The 15,561-nt window shown below is 42.1% G+C and overlaps 1 protein-coding gene across 1 annotated transcript in view; it reads right to left on the reverse strand.

Annotated features, from left to right (window-relative positions):
• F11R (F11 receptor) overlaps positions 1-15,561 on the reverse strand; it is a 346,329-nt gene that overhangs the window by 57,800 nt on the left and 272,968 nt on the right. The window contains exons 5-6 of the mRNA XM_069642857.1: positions 3,775-3,977; positions 3,565-3,664 (exon numbers count right to left, since the gene is read on the reverse strand). Of these exons, the coding sequence (XP_069498958.1) occupies positions 3,565-3,664; positions 3,775-3,977 (303 nt within the window). The remainder of the gene's footprint in view (positions 1-3,564; positions 3,665-3,774; positions 3,978-15,561) is intronic.

Genomic DNA, 15,561 nt, shown 5'->3' on the forward strand with positions numbered 1-15,561 from the left:
GGCTAGAGCGATCTACCTTGTCCGATCGGGACCTCGATGGCTCCCGATGATCACGCTGACCGCCCAAGCTCGAAGGCGTGCGAGCGGTGGCCCTAGCGTGTTACTTGCCGGCTTCTCTCGAAGGCGCGGACGGAACAGAGCCCTGCGATTCGAAAATCGGCATCATCTCCTTGCGAAATGCGTCCCATTCCACCGGAGATGAATGCTTGTTGGGACAAGCTACCCGCCGTCTGGCGGAGTCCTCGGACGAGGAAGGCGACCGGTGACAGCGCTTCCGAGAGTGCCTATAAGAGGCAGAGGGATGGCGGGAACCACTCTGGGACCGAGACCCCCTGGACTTATGCCAACGCGGAGAGTCGCCCCTCGAATCATCGGTCGAAAGCCCAGCCGATTTCGATTTACGGTGTTTGGAAACCCTACCTACAGTTAGCTTCTTCCGCTCCCGCAAGGCCTTCGCCGTCAAAGACTGGCATTCATCGCAGTCATCGGTGGCGTGGTCCTTACCGAGGCACCACAGGCAGATGCAGGTCCGTAAGCGACATCTTGGAACCGGAGTCGCAGCACTTCTTGAAGCCCAACCTCGGGGTAGAAGACGAAGACATGATTCTCACAATAACCAAGAATGAAGAACCGATTCAACAGGAGAAGAACCGAGGCGCGCCGAGATTCCGAAGCGAACACGTTCGCAGAAAAAATGGAACTGAGGCTACGGGCATCGTGCGTCCCAATTATAAAATCCGGTGACATCGGCTCCACAGAGGCCTTCGAGGGACAGCGTATCGACGCAGGACATTTTTCCAAAGCAGCAAAGCTGTGGAGATTACTGTCATAGATGTGGAATATGTCAGAGGACACAATCCCTTCGAAGCAAAGGCTACTCCATCTATATGTGGCGGGTGGTTGGCATTCATAATCTTATTCAGTTGTTTACGCAGGCTATCGCTCCCAGTCCCTTAGAAACGTGGCATATGTTAACGCTTGCAATTACGTCCAGAGGCGGGACTTGCCTTCATTCACAACTCCATATGGTCAATTCCGAAGCCAATGTCCACAATTTAGTTCAGTTGTGGCCACTGATAGCATTCACATAACTCTGTACAAGTATGATAACTGGTAGTAATTATGGGGCGGGTGAGGTTGTTGGCTGGAGATGGCTGGGACACTGATTTCTGTCCTCCTGGGTGTCGCTTGAGTCCTATTTGACTTAGCATTGTCGCTCTAGTTGTAGTAGGAGTTTCTCTGGTCAGTTCTGGGTGTTGTCAGTGTCATCCTAAGTTTAGTCATCCTGTTCTTTGCATGCATTTCCCATTCGGTTGTTTTTTTGGTTTTTCAGTTTGAATCTGTGGTGTTGAAGAGCCAGGTTTTTTCATAATTTTCTGAATTGCGAGTGGTCTTTGGTGTTTTAGTTCTTTCGGGATGCTGTTCCAGGTTTTTGCAGCTAAGTGACATAAGGAGGAGCCCCCAAGTATTTATTTATTTTTTTTAAAAGGTATGGTTTTTGTTCCATGCGGATTTCGTTGCTTGATCTGAGAAGTCTCGTTGTCTTCTAGATTGTTATTTTCCTTTGTAGGAATTCAGATCCTTGTCCGCTGTTTGCCCTGTGTGTTATGCACATTCTTTTGAGGTGATGCAAGGTTTGACTGGGTGCCAATGTAGTGTTTTTAGGGCTAGAGTGATGTGATCTTTTCTGGATAGTTTGAGGAGCAATCTGGCTGAGGTATTTTGGATCTGTTGTAGTTTTTTCAGGAGGTATTCTGGTATCCCGAGATAGAAGCTGTTTGCATAGTTGATTCTTGACAAGATGAGGGCGAAGATTTTGAGTGTTTTGTGGGTGAGTGAAGGAGAGGAAAGGTATGATTCTTCTTGCTGTGTGGAGGAGGAAGAAGCATTTCTTGATTTCATTTATTTGTGGTTCTGAGGTTAGGGTGTTGTCCATTAGCACTCCCAGAGTTTTTACTACCTTAGATGGTGTTGGTGCGGTTCCCATTTCCGTTGGCCATGGAATGTAGGTGTTGTTCTCTTGGTTATTGGATATAATCATGATTTCTGTCTTTCCAGGGTTGCTATTCAAGTTGTTCTCATTCAGCCAGTTAAAGACTTCATTTAGACACTCGATTAGGGTTGAGTGATCGGCTTGAGTGTCTTGGATTTTGTAGATGATTTGAGTATCATCTGCATATTTGTAGCATCTAATGTATTTTTTGACGATTCTGATTACTGGAGTCTGGTAGATGTTGAAGTATAGTGGTGATATTGAGGATCCTTGTGGTACTCAGTCGTTAACTCGTGGGGTGGATTTGAAGGGTTTCATCCATACGGTTTCTGTTCTGTCTGCTAGGAATGATTTAATCCAGAGTAGTACCATGTTCGTTATGCCCATGTCTTCTAGTCTTATCTTGAACTTTAGTTGTTCGGACTAGAATGCACAATGATGTATGAAATTCTGTATGTACAATCAATAGGAGATGAAAGTTTAAAAACATTGGTGATATGTACTATGCGTTACGATTATGCTGGGTTTGTACAGTTTGAATAACATATCATACGCATTATTATTGTAACTGTGCCTTGAGAAAGCCCGGGCAAGGGTGAAACAATTGCATGTGCCTCTAAATGCAGTATGTTGGCACCTCATGAACAACTGTTTACTCACTTTGGTTTAGAACCAATAAAAGTTCACTTTTAAATCTCACTTGTGGGAACTTCTGCTTTGACCAAAGAGCTAGGTGCAAACAATCCAACAACCCATGCTCTGTACTTCATTCACTGACTGGCTAGTGGATAACAGTCATTGCTGTGTTCTGCAGCCAGCCCAGACCACCATATCAAATACGCTCATAGATCCTAGACACTGAGGGCTAGGCACACTGATTATCCTCCACTCAAAACTACAAATTGCCCTAGAAGAGTCACAGACTGATGCAAAGCATCCAAAGAGACTATTGGAGCCATTCCTGTTGCTGAAGAACATTATAGACTGGTACAAAAAGTACTATCGAGAGAAGGGAGTCATTCTCCACTTAGAAGTTCGTTTTTATAGTGGTAGCATCCGTTTAGGTAGTTTTGGACAGCTGACTTTCCTTTTAAACATTCACAACTGGTGAGCACCTTAGTTAGAAAATTGGCAGGGACTACCCATAGTCATAGGGAAAGTTAGGTCTTCTGTCTTTATTTCAATAAATCAGTATATATCATGTCCTCAAAGTTTGTGTCTTTCCTCTGACTCGCCACAATATTTACATAACTGTCAGCTTATGTGTGTGTATATGTCATTTGGCTGTTACAGAATACATATGTAAACATCAGTGTTCTTGGTTGTATTAATAGTTATTATGGAAAGCCACCTCAACACAGACTTTCACTACACAATATTACATATGTGTCTAAGATAGCACAATGTATCTACTTTGAGAGAATGCACTTGTTCTGCAGTCAAATTATCAATACATTTAACTTATTGTTTTGAATTGTCTTAGAAGTATTGTCTCTAAAATCTGACTGTTCATTCTAAAAATAGCCCCCGGAAAAAGCCAAAACAACATGACGAACCATTTAAATACTTACAGACTTCCAGTAGGGCTGGAGCAGAAACCGTTTTACCAAGTGCATTGGAAGCCTCACAAAAATATTCTCCGGCATCACTCTTTGTCGTAGGGGAAAATCGCTGATGAAGGAAAAATTTCTTGTGAGCCTAGGATTTAACAGCACCAGTACTTGAAAAGTTAGTTAACATGGTTATCAGCCATTCTCATGGAAGTCCACTTCCTGACTTACCAGCACTCCGGTTTTGAAATCTATAGTGTAGGATGAATTTTGGAACAGTGGAACACTCTTTGGATTTTCTGGAACCAGAGTCTTGTCTTTGTACCACTGGAACGTAGAGGGTGGTGAGCCATCCTTCTCAGTACATTGCAGTTCTGCCACATCCAGAGTTCTAACCGATGTGGGCACACTCATAGCAGGTATCGAAGGTTTCACTATCAAGAGAAAGCAGAAGAGTACATTGTTTTTTTACAGCTTTCACAGAAACCATACCTTTTGAATAAACCCCATCCCATCATTTTGATTAGTCATATGCAAGTAGAAGAATGCAGACAGAAGATAAGTGGAACAAAGCTAAAACCTCAAACATTAACCGTATTTCTCTCAGTTCACACCTTCAAACTAGCCAGGACCTTCAAGATTGTGCTTTTTCTTTTGCCAAGAACCACCCGGTTTTGTTCTTACTCCACCAAAAGCTTTTCCTATTCCTCCACTTAACTTACTACCATAAAAGAAACCCTGGCCACCCAACCTCTACCCCTTCTAGCTTCCCTGCACTCCTCCACATCCGGCACTGCAACTTACTCATCCTTCGCTGTGTCAACCTATCCTGCGTAACAATTAGCCCATTTGAACCACACATTTTAAAGAAACTTGGACCAGTCCTCTTCCCACTTCTCTCTCGCTCAACTGGTGCCCTCCTAGCCTGTTACAAAATAGCCACAGTCACACCTCTAAGGAAATCAAGCTGACTGCAATGCCCCCTCATTGTACAGACACAGCTTCCTTCCTAAACACTAAAATCTGAGCATGTGGTCTTCACCCACAGTCCAGTATCTCAGAGTTAACACACTTGCAGACCTAGACTCTGATTCTGGTCCAAACACAAACATACGTTGCCATTTCTTTTACCACTGCCCACCACCCATCTCTCCTTAATAATCATCCAAATTGTTAAATGCAGTAGAAAGGTCTAGAAGGTTAACTCCCTACTTGACCAAACTTGTTGACTTCTTTGCTTCAAAGAAACAACTTGATTGGGTGGTCCACTCGGATTGCTCCTTCTAGAGTAACTACAGTTCTTAAGGATAGAGAGATACTTTGAATAGTTCCTAAAACATTATATTCTGAGATATTGGCACAACACCTTATGTGGAGTGCCAAGGGGATACCTAGTCACGTACACAACTTTCTAGTTATGACTGGTGGCAGTGGACGTGGTGTACCAACTTTGTGCACAATAGGGCTACCTACGTTCTAACTTGGTGGCTCCTTTCTTTCGTCATGAAGCACCCAAGGAATACACAGAGAAACAAGACAATACGATATTTTGGGTGCACTGAATCCAGCTGTAAAACAACACTGACCCTAAAATGAAGCACACCCTGTCCCCATTAGGGGTGCTGTCCCTAGGTCTGCAGTGATGTGCCACGTATCTAAAAGTGAAGAAGAGAGAATATCCCTCTACTACAGCAATGATTCTTGTTTTATGTTAAAAACTCAAAAGTCCGGAAAAGGGGCAGAGACATTAATTCAATTGTTGCCCTTTTTCACAATCTCAGAATTCCAGAGGGGAATTGTATATGGTACTAAATCACTTCATCCACAGAGCAATATGTGGGAGAAGTAGTATACCAGAGCTATGTATTTTATAAAAATCAAGAAAAAAGCCATATGAATAGGGCATTGTGTACCAATCAGGTGGAGCAGTACTGAATTAAAATGGCTTCCCTACTTCTCAAAGGATATCAAAATCAGGGGCGCGGGGGTACCCGTTTCATTAACTTTGGGGGTTCGAGTCATCTTCCGGACCAAAGGATTCAGAACGGTGTTAATCCATACAATCCATGGCTAAATCTGATGGTGATTGCGGAGTCATCCCGTGACCTAAAAGGGAATGGGCATATATTTAAAAGGTTGCTGATTTTGGAGTCAGTTAATCACGTTGCAATTGCCACAACAAACTTTTTCTTAATGGGTGCCATAATTGCAGGTAAAGCATAGACTACATGAGCCAGGGTTCGCAGATTCATGGTCCCACCCTACTGTACCATGTAGTATACAAGGGATAGTTTTAATTACCTCACTGCCTCTGCGTGGTTGAGAGCAGGCTCAAGGAACAGATTGAAGGCAGACTTCAAAAGGAATAGCGTTGCCCGTATAGTTTGTCTTGCTATATTGGACAAAGCAGAGACAAATGAAGGGCAATTGCTGCCACTTGCTGCTATGTTGTTCGCACTCGAACCGAGGGATGATGGATATTTAGAGATAGCACTCCTACCTTTATCGGTTAACGCTGCCGTGCTGCATGGACTGCTTTGTTGCTGTGTACTCAGTACCGCTATTGTTCTAAAAATATTAGACAAGTGCATGTAAAATATTTTAGCAAAAATTGCAGTCGCGACAAGGTCGCAGTTTTATTTAAATCAGAACAATCCCAATACTGTACTAACATACAGTTGATAAGGGCATCTTTTTATTATAATTATTGTGGGCTGCTCAGTGATGGCAGAATCGGGAAACTCATTTGGCAATCACCCATGTAGAGATTATTTTTGGGGTGGGGGGGATTCTAATTGAGTGCATGTGCCATCAACCTTTATCGACTTTGATCCCCAGATTGGGGAAAAGGACCACAGAATGGGTTCAAAACCCACACACGAAAACCCTGGGATTGTGCATTCAGTTTCATAAATGGCAGTCTGGATAGAAGTCCCAGGTTTAGTGCATAACCGCCAGGTCGTGCCATTGGGTTTGCTCATTTAGACCATTCCTACAAGTGTCCAGACGAAATATCCATTGTTCTTTTTTTAGCAACACGTCTTTGAAATTCCCACCATGGTGTGGTAGGTGTATTTTTTCATGGATTGTCCATGTAAAGCCTTCCTAAGTATGACTCATCTCAAAGTGGGATACCATTGGAGCTGTCAGTTTATGTGTTCTTATGCACGATTTGTGTTCAATCAGCCTCTTTTATGGGTCTCGCAGTCATGACTATATAGTGTAAAGCACATGGGCAAATCACTAGATGAACTACCCCTGCAAATACCGATGCTGCTGCAACGTTTCTGTCCGCAGACGAAGCACCGGGCACATGGTGCATGTCTTGTCAAAGGTGCTGTTGACCTCAATGTCTGTTGCCCATGCAAAATATCTTCCTGGCATTTGGGTTTTGGCAGGGTATGTACCAATCTATCACATATATTCTGCCTCCATTTGATCGCAAAGCTGGGAGGATCCAGGGAATTGGAACTCGTATTTAAGAAAGGCCAGAATTTTTTATCTCTCTTTTTGAAGATTGAAGAGCGGAGAGTTACTAAACACTGCCATAATATTACGAGAGGGTGGTCTTTTGGGTCTCTGTTGGAAAGTTATATCACGCTGTATATTTCTATCTATTTTATGTTTCACACAGTTTTCTTCGGGTAGGACATTTATAATTGGCATAATTTAGTTGAAATTAAATGTATAGCGCTATGTATTCGTATTAATCTGGATATTAGTTTTACATACTGACATCTATTGATTATGCACCTAGCAAGGGTACACATGATTGCTACGCGTGAGCATGCCATGCATGCAGCTAATTCATTGCAACTAAAATGTCACAGTACAAGAAAGTGGCTCAGCAGAGGACTGATGGTGCGAGGGGAATACAAGGTACAAGAGTTTGTTTTTCTCTGCAGATGTGGAACATGCATTGCTTTTTCCCCGTGGCCCCACCCCCTGCACGCTTGGCATTCATAGGGTTACTTCAGCAGATTTAGATCTGCATTGAGTCCGAGTTGTGAACATTTTGGTAGAAAGGGAGATGTGTAGTGTCTTGTACTCCTCTGCTTTCCCTGTGTGGGTGTCAGTCTGTAGCTGGGATGTCAGAGCGAGTTCTGGAATGTATGCTCCTTGTGGAAGCTTCCTTCCAACAGTTTATAGGAGTTACAGTTGCGATGGCTATCTGGGTGGTTGGGACGGGTGGCTCTTCTTCCCCTTACTTGCAATGTATGCAACTGAGACCTAAATAAAGGAACCTAATTGTACCTAGCCGAGCCACGGATTTATTACTACAAAGGTGTTCCCAATATAGTGTTTGCATAGGTTTCAGATAAATGGCAGTGCCGGAAAAGGAAATCATTTGCTGGGGGATCCCACAATTGCCCAAGCACAGCAGCGGGAAGGGGGGCAGCACGGCATTGGTAGGTGGACAGTTTGACTGGAGAGATAGTTTCCCTTGTCGGCCTGTCGGGGAACAAGTCGAGGGTACACAAGGGTGGATGGCACCTTCCCACATTTTTTGTATTTAAGAGGGGGATTAAACAAAAATTTCTTCTTTGCTCAAATGTTTGGCCACCCTAATTTTCTATGCAGGTCGCATGTTCCCAGGGCACATGCCCACAAGACCAAATAAGTGTCAAAGCAAATGTCCCATGTTGGGATTTTGTTTTCAAGGGAATATTTCAATATAGAATGCTGACAGAATATAAAATGTGTGCCTTTTAGTCACACCAAATTTATAGGAAAATGTGTGGTTTATTACTTACATTGAAATGCCAATGCGTGTTTGTCTTATACACTCTTCTACTGGGTAAGACAACTTAATACAGTTTACATGTTTCTCTTGAACATCTGTTCAGTTCCTGCAAGTATGTTAATGAACCCTGACATTTTTTTAATGACTTGAGCCCGGTTCGTATACATTTGAAGACCTGCAAAAATGCTCACTCTCACTGCGCCTCAGATCTTCTCAGTAAGTAGGCTCTATTGAGATCGCATAAGGCAATCTTGCAGTTGCCCGGTCTTCCCCTACACCAATCTCCTGACTCGACATACTTGGACCAGCAGTCACAGCAGGAGAGATTCTTTCAGGATATAATTCAATGCATGCTTTAAAACAAATAAAAGCATTGGTGCGAGATTAATTGCTTTTGATATTCAAAATAACCCTGGTCTGTAGTATCGGAATTAAAAGCAAAGATAGCTTGCAAAGCATGCACCAGAAAATGTAAAGGAAACAAGAAACTTGCAAAAAAACTTCAGTTAGCAAAACAGTACATTTATTTGCAAAGCATTACAACATCAGATTGTCTCAACTAGTTAAAAGAAAATTCCTCCCACCTGGGTACATACATGCGAGATGGAAACTAGTCTCTGATTCTGGCTGGGCCACTTGACCATAGTGTGTGCGCCACTAAGGCAAATTATTACCGATTACATTCGTAATCAAGATTTCATTCAGCGAAGCTGATGGCAAAGGCTCAGCAATCTCCACACTCAACGATTAGTGAATGACCTGGCACAATGTGTCCAGTAATTCTCTCATTTACTAAATGCATTAAAAGTCACAGATCACTGAGCCGCACCATCAGCTTCACTCTCACAGGGACTACTCAGTCAACCGTGTGGTGTTGTACGGAGGAGTTCTAGCTCCTAGTGAAGCGCACAGCTGTGTTAAAAGGGAAGTTATCTCTGGATAGGTAATTTATTTTTGAGCATATCGATAAAAAAATAATTCCCATGGATCTTACCTGCGATTTCCTGCCATTTACACAAGCTAAGCTCACAGGTTGGAAACATCCATCTTGTGATAATCTTATCCCTTGATCCATCTCTCCAAGTTCAATTCCCCTTGCAGCAGTAAATCAGTTCACTCGCCCCTCAAGCAGACATGATAAGCTTACACCCCTTGTCACAAGGCCAGTGAACATCTCATTTGAAAGTCCTCAGCGCCAACAAACCCTTTCTGATCAAACCGTTTCTACTGCCTTAGTGTCCGTCTATTTCATTATGAACCTCCACAACTATTTGCTCTGTTCATCTACCGGACAACTACGACTAATTAAACTGAAAAGGGTACTTCCACTAGCTCAAATGAATTTACTCGAAGCGCTTTCAATAATTACATAATGGACAAATGTCTTTACTAAACCATATTTAAACTATATTTTTAAATCAGTTCTTTTTTCCATGTGCCAATTAGAACTTTCCGACTTTGGACATATCCATGTTGCCTTTGCAACATGGGTTTTTATAACATGTATTTCTTCTCATTTTCTTTTACATGGTGTTTTCAAATAAAACCTACATTTATTACTTTATCCAGATTACTAATTTAGTATTTTTCTCCCACAGTTGATTGTCTACTTCTTCAATCCTCAATGCTTATGGCATCCATTTCGCCATACATTTACACGCCAGAGTATACCGAAGAGAGAATGGTTGAGAGAGAAAATACCCCAAAACATGGTCAATTGTGCGAAATTCGTGACGATCGTGCCCAGGATCCTTATCCTCTTGACATGGAAAACGTTTCCACTTGGTGTACCTGCCATCAATGTGAGGTAATGCCACCTTTGGTGGAGAACCTGTTGCAGAGAAAACTATGGCTGATTGGCCTACATAGCCAAAGAAGAGCCTCCACCACTATGCATTACCCAGCTGCATGACTTCAGGGCAGCCTGTCTGACAAGATCCATGTTCAGAATGCTGATGGTGCAGATCCACAAACATTTAGCAAATGTTTGCGCTCATTCTCCTAGTAATGAGCAAGTATTGTGTCCGTACATTTTATTTGTGACAGCCTTTAATGTTGTTCTACTAAAATGTGATATCATGGGTTCACTCACAATATACATTTTTACATATTGGAAAATGCATTGTTCTTTGTTCATGCCAAATTACTACATCTTCTATTTTGCGAGTCAGCAATAACATTCCAGTTACTTTCAAGCTATTAAAAAATCATCTTCCCATCTTATTTTTCAAAAGGGTGTATACATAATTATATTACCATTACTTCAAAAGTACTGGACTGTGACGCCTTTACTCAAAGTACGTTTTTTAATTCATACCAATTCCTTCTATTTTACAAGTTAGATCAAACAAGATAGATGCAATTATTGGATTCTTTCAACAAATGTTACCCATCTTTTACACAGAGGGTAGCCACGTGTGGCCCATCAATCGTTTACATGCTGGATTTATGGAAGAAAGGCATTCCGCGTTCGACAGGTCATACCTGCCTGTGTGGTTCGAGCCATCATTGAACAATTTTCTAGTTCCTCTGGACAATAAGGATTTTTACAGACATTACCACAACTAGATAATTATAGTTCGTATATACCATCAAACCTTTTTTTTAAATTTATTTTATTAAAACATTTTTTTATTGAAAGTAAAATATCTAATTATTTTGCATTGTTTATGCTCTAATTATTTCTATTTAGTGCATTTAATTTCAAGTTTTTAGTTTTTCATGCACATTTCAAGTTCTCAAATTTTCAACAACATACAAAGCACAGACCCTAAAGTCAAAATACCCAGTACTTTTATTAGAAGGGTGATTGAATTTCTTATTTCTTCACATGTTACTTATTGGTTTCAAGTACTCTAGATTTCATTCGATTCCATGTAGGAATAAGCATTTTATTAAAATGTTAACAACGTTCACACTGACAGTCATAGGAAATAAAAGCAATCAAATAAAATGATAACATGTGAAAGTGATTGTCCAAGAACACCACCAAGTATAACAAAAATAGCATGCTATATCATCAAAATGAACAAAGAATATTGTTACCGCCATCAATACGTTTTCAATATTATTCTCACTCAGTCATAATCTATCCAAACACTTCTCTCTCATCAATGCACTGTTATCATTTTGTCAATGCCTTTTTGTTTGTTTATGAGCCAGCAGGTTCAACAAGTGAACATACAACACAACATGTTCTAGCGTCTATCAACAATTGTCTGCCCAAGACATGGTTTCTCCATACTCCCCTTTGAAAAACCTTTCCCTGCGATCAATATATCGGTGTCCTTTGACAAGGTTCAGGTCAGGACCTATTGCACTCACTTCATCCTTTCCCGTCCCCCTCCCGTATCAATGGCAATTCTCACTTGGGACCATGCGCTCGCAATAGTGGTTTTGCCCAAATTCTTCTTTGATGGAGGTGAAGGATTTACCTGAAATGTCAACCTTTACGCATACCAAAATATGAATATGTAACAAAACTACATCACAAAGAAATTTAGGGGCAGTCCCTCCTTGCAACAAATTCACATACGTGCCCACTTTTCAAAGCATTCATAAGCCAATTCAAATCCTTAGCAAGAAAACATCTCTGCAGTCTATGGCTATCATCATCGCATCCCTTGTCATCTTCGTTGCAGAAACGCCTCAGATTTCTCATATTACAGGCAACTGAACTCTTGGTTATTACAGTGCTATCGTTTTCAGCTGGTTTCAGTTATAGTATGTTTTACTCAATTCTCATAGAGCTCAATGACTTACCTTTTATCAATCTTTCTATGTATTATTATTTCTTTAATTTCTACATCACATGAAAGTGTCTTTTTTAAATAACCAGTGTTTTTTGTCATCGCCCTTTATGTGTGGCACAATGGATGATCAAAGTACCAGGCACAATGGATGATCAAAGTATCAGGAATACGTTTCTTCATGTGACTGATCATTGACATCAAAATTGGTGGTTTGTCTGGACGATCACACTAGCTTACTGTCCAGTTATCAAGCTCCAAAATGCTTTGTCTTTGCAATTTTTTTTATTGGTGAATCAATCACTGTCACTCATATTTGTAACTTTTTTTTTTACTATATCTTCCTGAGCATAAAACAATACCTTCATGTACTGTTTTTGGGTGCCCAATATCGGCCAAAGTTTTGCTGCAGCATGCACCAAAATCCACTAGACTGAATTGGACCAGGTAGGAAACAACTTTGCCACAAAGCCTTGACTAGATTTTCAGAGGGGGTTATTCCATCCAGTAGTTTTGAAAATATTTGACGGAGAAGTGGGTGACACAGTCTCCCAAAATTATAGCTTCATCTCCCAGGGTGCTTTGCAGTAGAGTGCCTTTTCAGAAATGAAATGCCACCTTTTTTCTCATTCGATAAGAGAAATGTTCATGAATATCCGAAAAATAAATAAGTGAAAAAAATGAAATGGCAACAGGCTAGAAGTGGGAATGGGGAAGAGGACAACAGCATGTGAAATTGGGGATTGGGTCTGGGGACTACGTAAATAGTTTAAACGTTTTTGCATATTCAGGGTTATTTTTGGATATTATGGGTTATTTTTTGTATGTATAATGGCCAAGAATATTTTCGAAATATTCTGGTTTATTTGTAGTCCTATTGTTGCTATATAACCACGGTTATGGGGAAAAAAATGAATAAAAAAACAAGTGGAATTTTACGGCTACAATGGAGGTGTGGGGTAACCCATTGGGGTAACATGTCAAGGGGTGCAATATGGCCCTGGCCAGTCAGCATAAAGACCGTGCTCACTGGCAAAGGCCAAAAACCCTGGCTAGTGGGCCTGAAATACATTTATAGTGGCCTTGGCCACCTAGTGGGTCAAAAAGAAGCATATTGGAGGAACATGTACAGTGGTCAAGGCCATGGCTAGTGAGCTAGTAGTGTTTTAAAACATACAGTGGGCAAGGCCGATGGCTTTGCTCACTGGCCAGGGCCAAAGGCCCTGGATAGTGGGCCCGAAATACATGCATAGTGGCCACGGCCAAAGGCCGTGACCACCTAGTGCGTCCAAAAGAAACATATTGGGTAAACATGTACAGTGGACACGGCTGGAGGCCATGGCTAGTGCCCCTTAAAAAAACTATGGTATTGAAATTCACTGAAAAAAACCTTAGTTGCAGTTAAGTTGCACAGATGTAACACAACAAAACACTTGCAACTCAGGGGATGTGGGAAGACATGACCAGCTTGACTCAATGCATTGCTGTTGCAAAGCCCATGAGCACAACATATTATAATAGAAGGGCATCACAACGACATAAAATGGCATTATGGAGGATATAGCATATATATATTTACTATAGTGCAGCGGTCACCGCACTATAGTTGCGTTGAGTATTGAGTTCCATAGGAAACACAAAAAATGAATTGCAAATAACTTTTGACTCGTATGACAAAATTGACTTAAAAATGTGCAAACACAATAGTACGTGCAGGCACCCCAGGCTGGACATTTTGGGAAAGATTAAACATAAAGATGTTAATAAAAAAAGAAATACATTTAACGCAGTTTCGGCCTAGTACCCATTCATTTTCCCATAGAGGGAAAAGTCATTTTTGCTTGAGTGCACAGTGAAAACCGCTGGACATAAGTTGTTTTGTACCTGGCCCAATTAACAGCTTCCCAGTCAAAGCCGCCCAACTATGGAACTCACTGCCCCCGTGCCTAAGGGAAAACCAAACATACCGACACTTCAGGTGCAACATTATCAATTGGTTCAAATCGAATGATCTCCTTAATTCTGACCCGAGATAGAAGGCCTATCATCATCCACTCATGATCTCCTCCCTTCTCTTCCAACCTACCCCCACGACCTTAATCAGCAGACATCACTGTATCCTACGACCCTCATCGGCAGACTTCACTGTATCGTACGCCTTCGCGAAAACTGCTACTGCTGCCACCTATGTGCCTGTCACCTTTGCTATGCTCTGTACTATAACCTGTATATTTTTTATGCAATTAATTATGTAATGTGTAAATTATACATCCCTGTGATATAACCTGTATATTCTCTATGTAACTAATTATGTAATTTGTAAATGCTGTAAATTCCGTGCGACATATCTTGTAACTTTGTAAGCCTAGAAAATCTGCGTCTCCTCGCCCCTATACCTCCGGGTCTGGCGCGCGTTATAAATAAAGAAACAAACAAACTTGGTCACGAAGAGTTGACTATTTCCGGTGGGATGGAGTTATTGCATCCATTCATTTTTAAATATTTGATGGAGAAGGGGGTGCTCCTTCTGCCAAAATAATAAGGACATCTCCTATAGTGTTTTGTAGCAGAGAGGCTTTTCAGAAATGAAAAAGTAAACATTTTCTTTGTTCGATGCAAGAGATAACCGCGGCTACCCAAAAATGAAAAGAAAAATGCCATTTAGGAGGAGGAAAAAATTCATAGTTCCTCACCGCAGTCACCAACGTACTCTTAGTCCATAGTCACCTTTCCGCCATACTGTATGGGGCGCCCCTCGCGAGGGACGGGAGACGGGACCTTTTTCACCAGAAAAATCTTCTTCCCCTTTAAATTTAGAGGCATGTGGGGACATGGCCCTGGAGCATGCGCTTGCCTGACTCCGTCCACCGGCGCCACTCCTCAGTCCCCATTGACGTGTTGACAATATTCATCATTGCCTAATGACACCACTATTCTTAAGGGGGAGGATGGTGGGACATATGGAGGAAAGGGGACTATGGTCTAAGTACGTCAGTCACTTCAGTGAGTAACTTAATTACTCTTACGTCCCAACCCCTTTCCTCCATACTGCATGGTCGAATACAACTGAATGTAGCCCAGGGTGGAGAGGAGACCCTCCTTAAGGAAACCGGTTTCTTAGAACCGTCTGTCCGAAAGCTGCATCTGACCTAGAGTCGGCATCCAAACAGTAGTGCTTCCAGAAAGCCAATGGGGTGGCCAAGGTAGCCGCCCTGCTGATGACCTGCCACGGCACATGCCATTGGAACGTGATAGCCGTGGCCTTGGCTCTGACCGCATGGGCATGCAAGTTAGCTGGCACAGGTTTGTGCTCCCCCCTCATAGGCCTCCCTGATGGCGCGACCATCCACCTTGCTATGGAGGCCTGGTAACCAGCCCTTGACCCGCCGAGTGTGACACAAGGCGTTCGACTTGCAGACAACCTTGGTCCTGTCCAGGTAGTATTTCGGCGCGTGCCTTATATCCAGATAGTGCCAGACCCTCTGAGGCTCTTCTTTGGGGTCGGCGAAGAAAGTGGGTAAGACT

The sequence above is a fragment of the Ambystoma mexicanum genome, chromosome 1p (assembly GCF_040938575.1).
Source record: "Ambystoma mexicanum isolate Mex_15411 chromosome 1p, UKY_AmexF1_1, whole genome shotgun sequence".
In the NCBI taxonomy this organism is placed as follows: Eukaryota; Metazoa; Chordata; class Amphibia; order Caudata; family Ambystomatidae; genus Ambystoma; species Ambystoma mexicanum.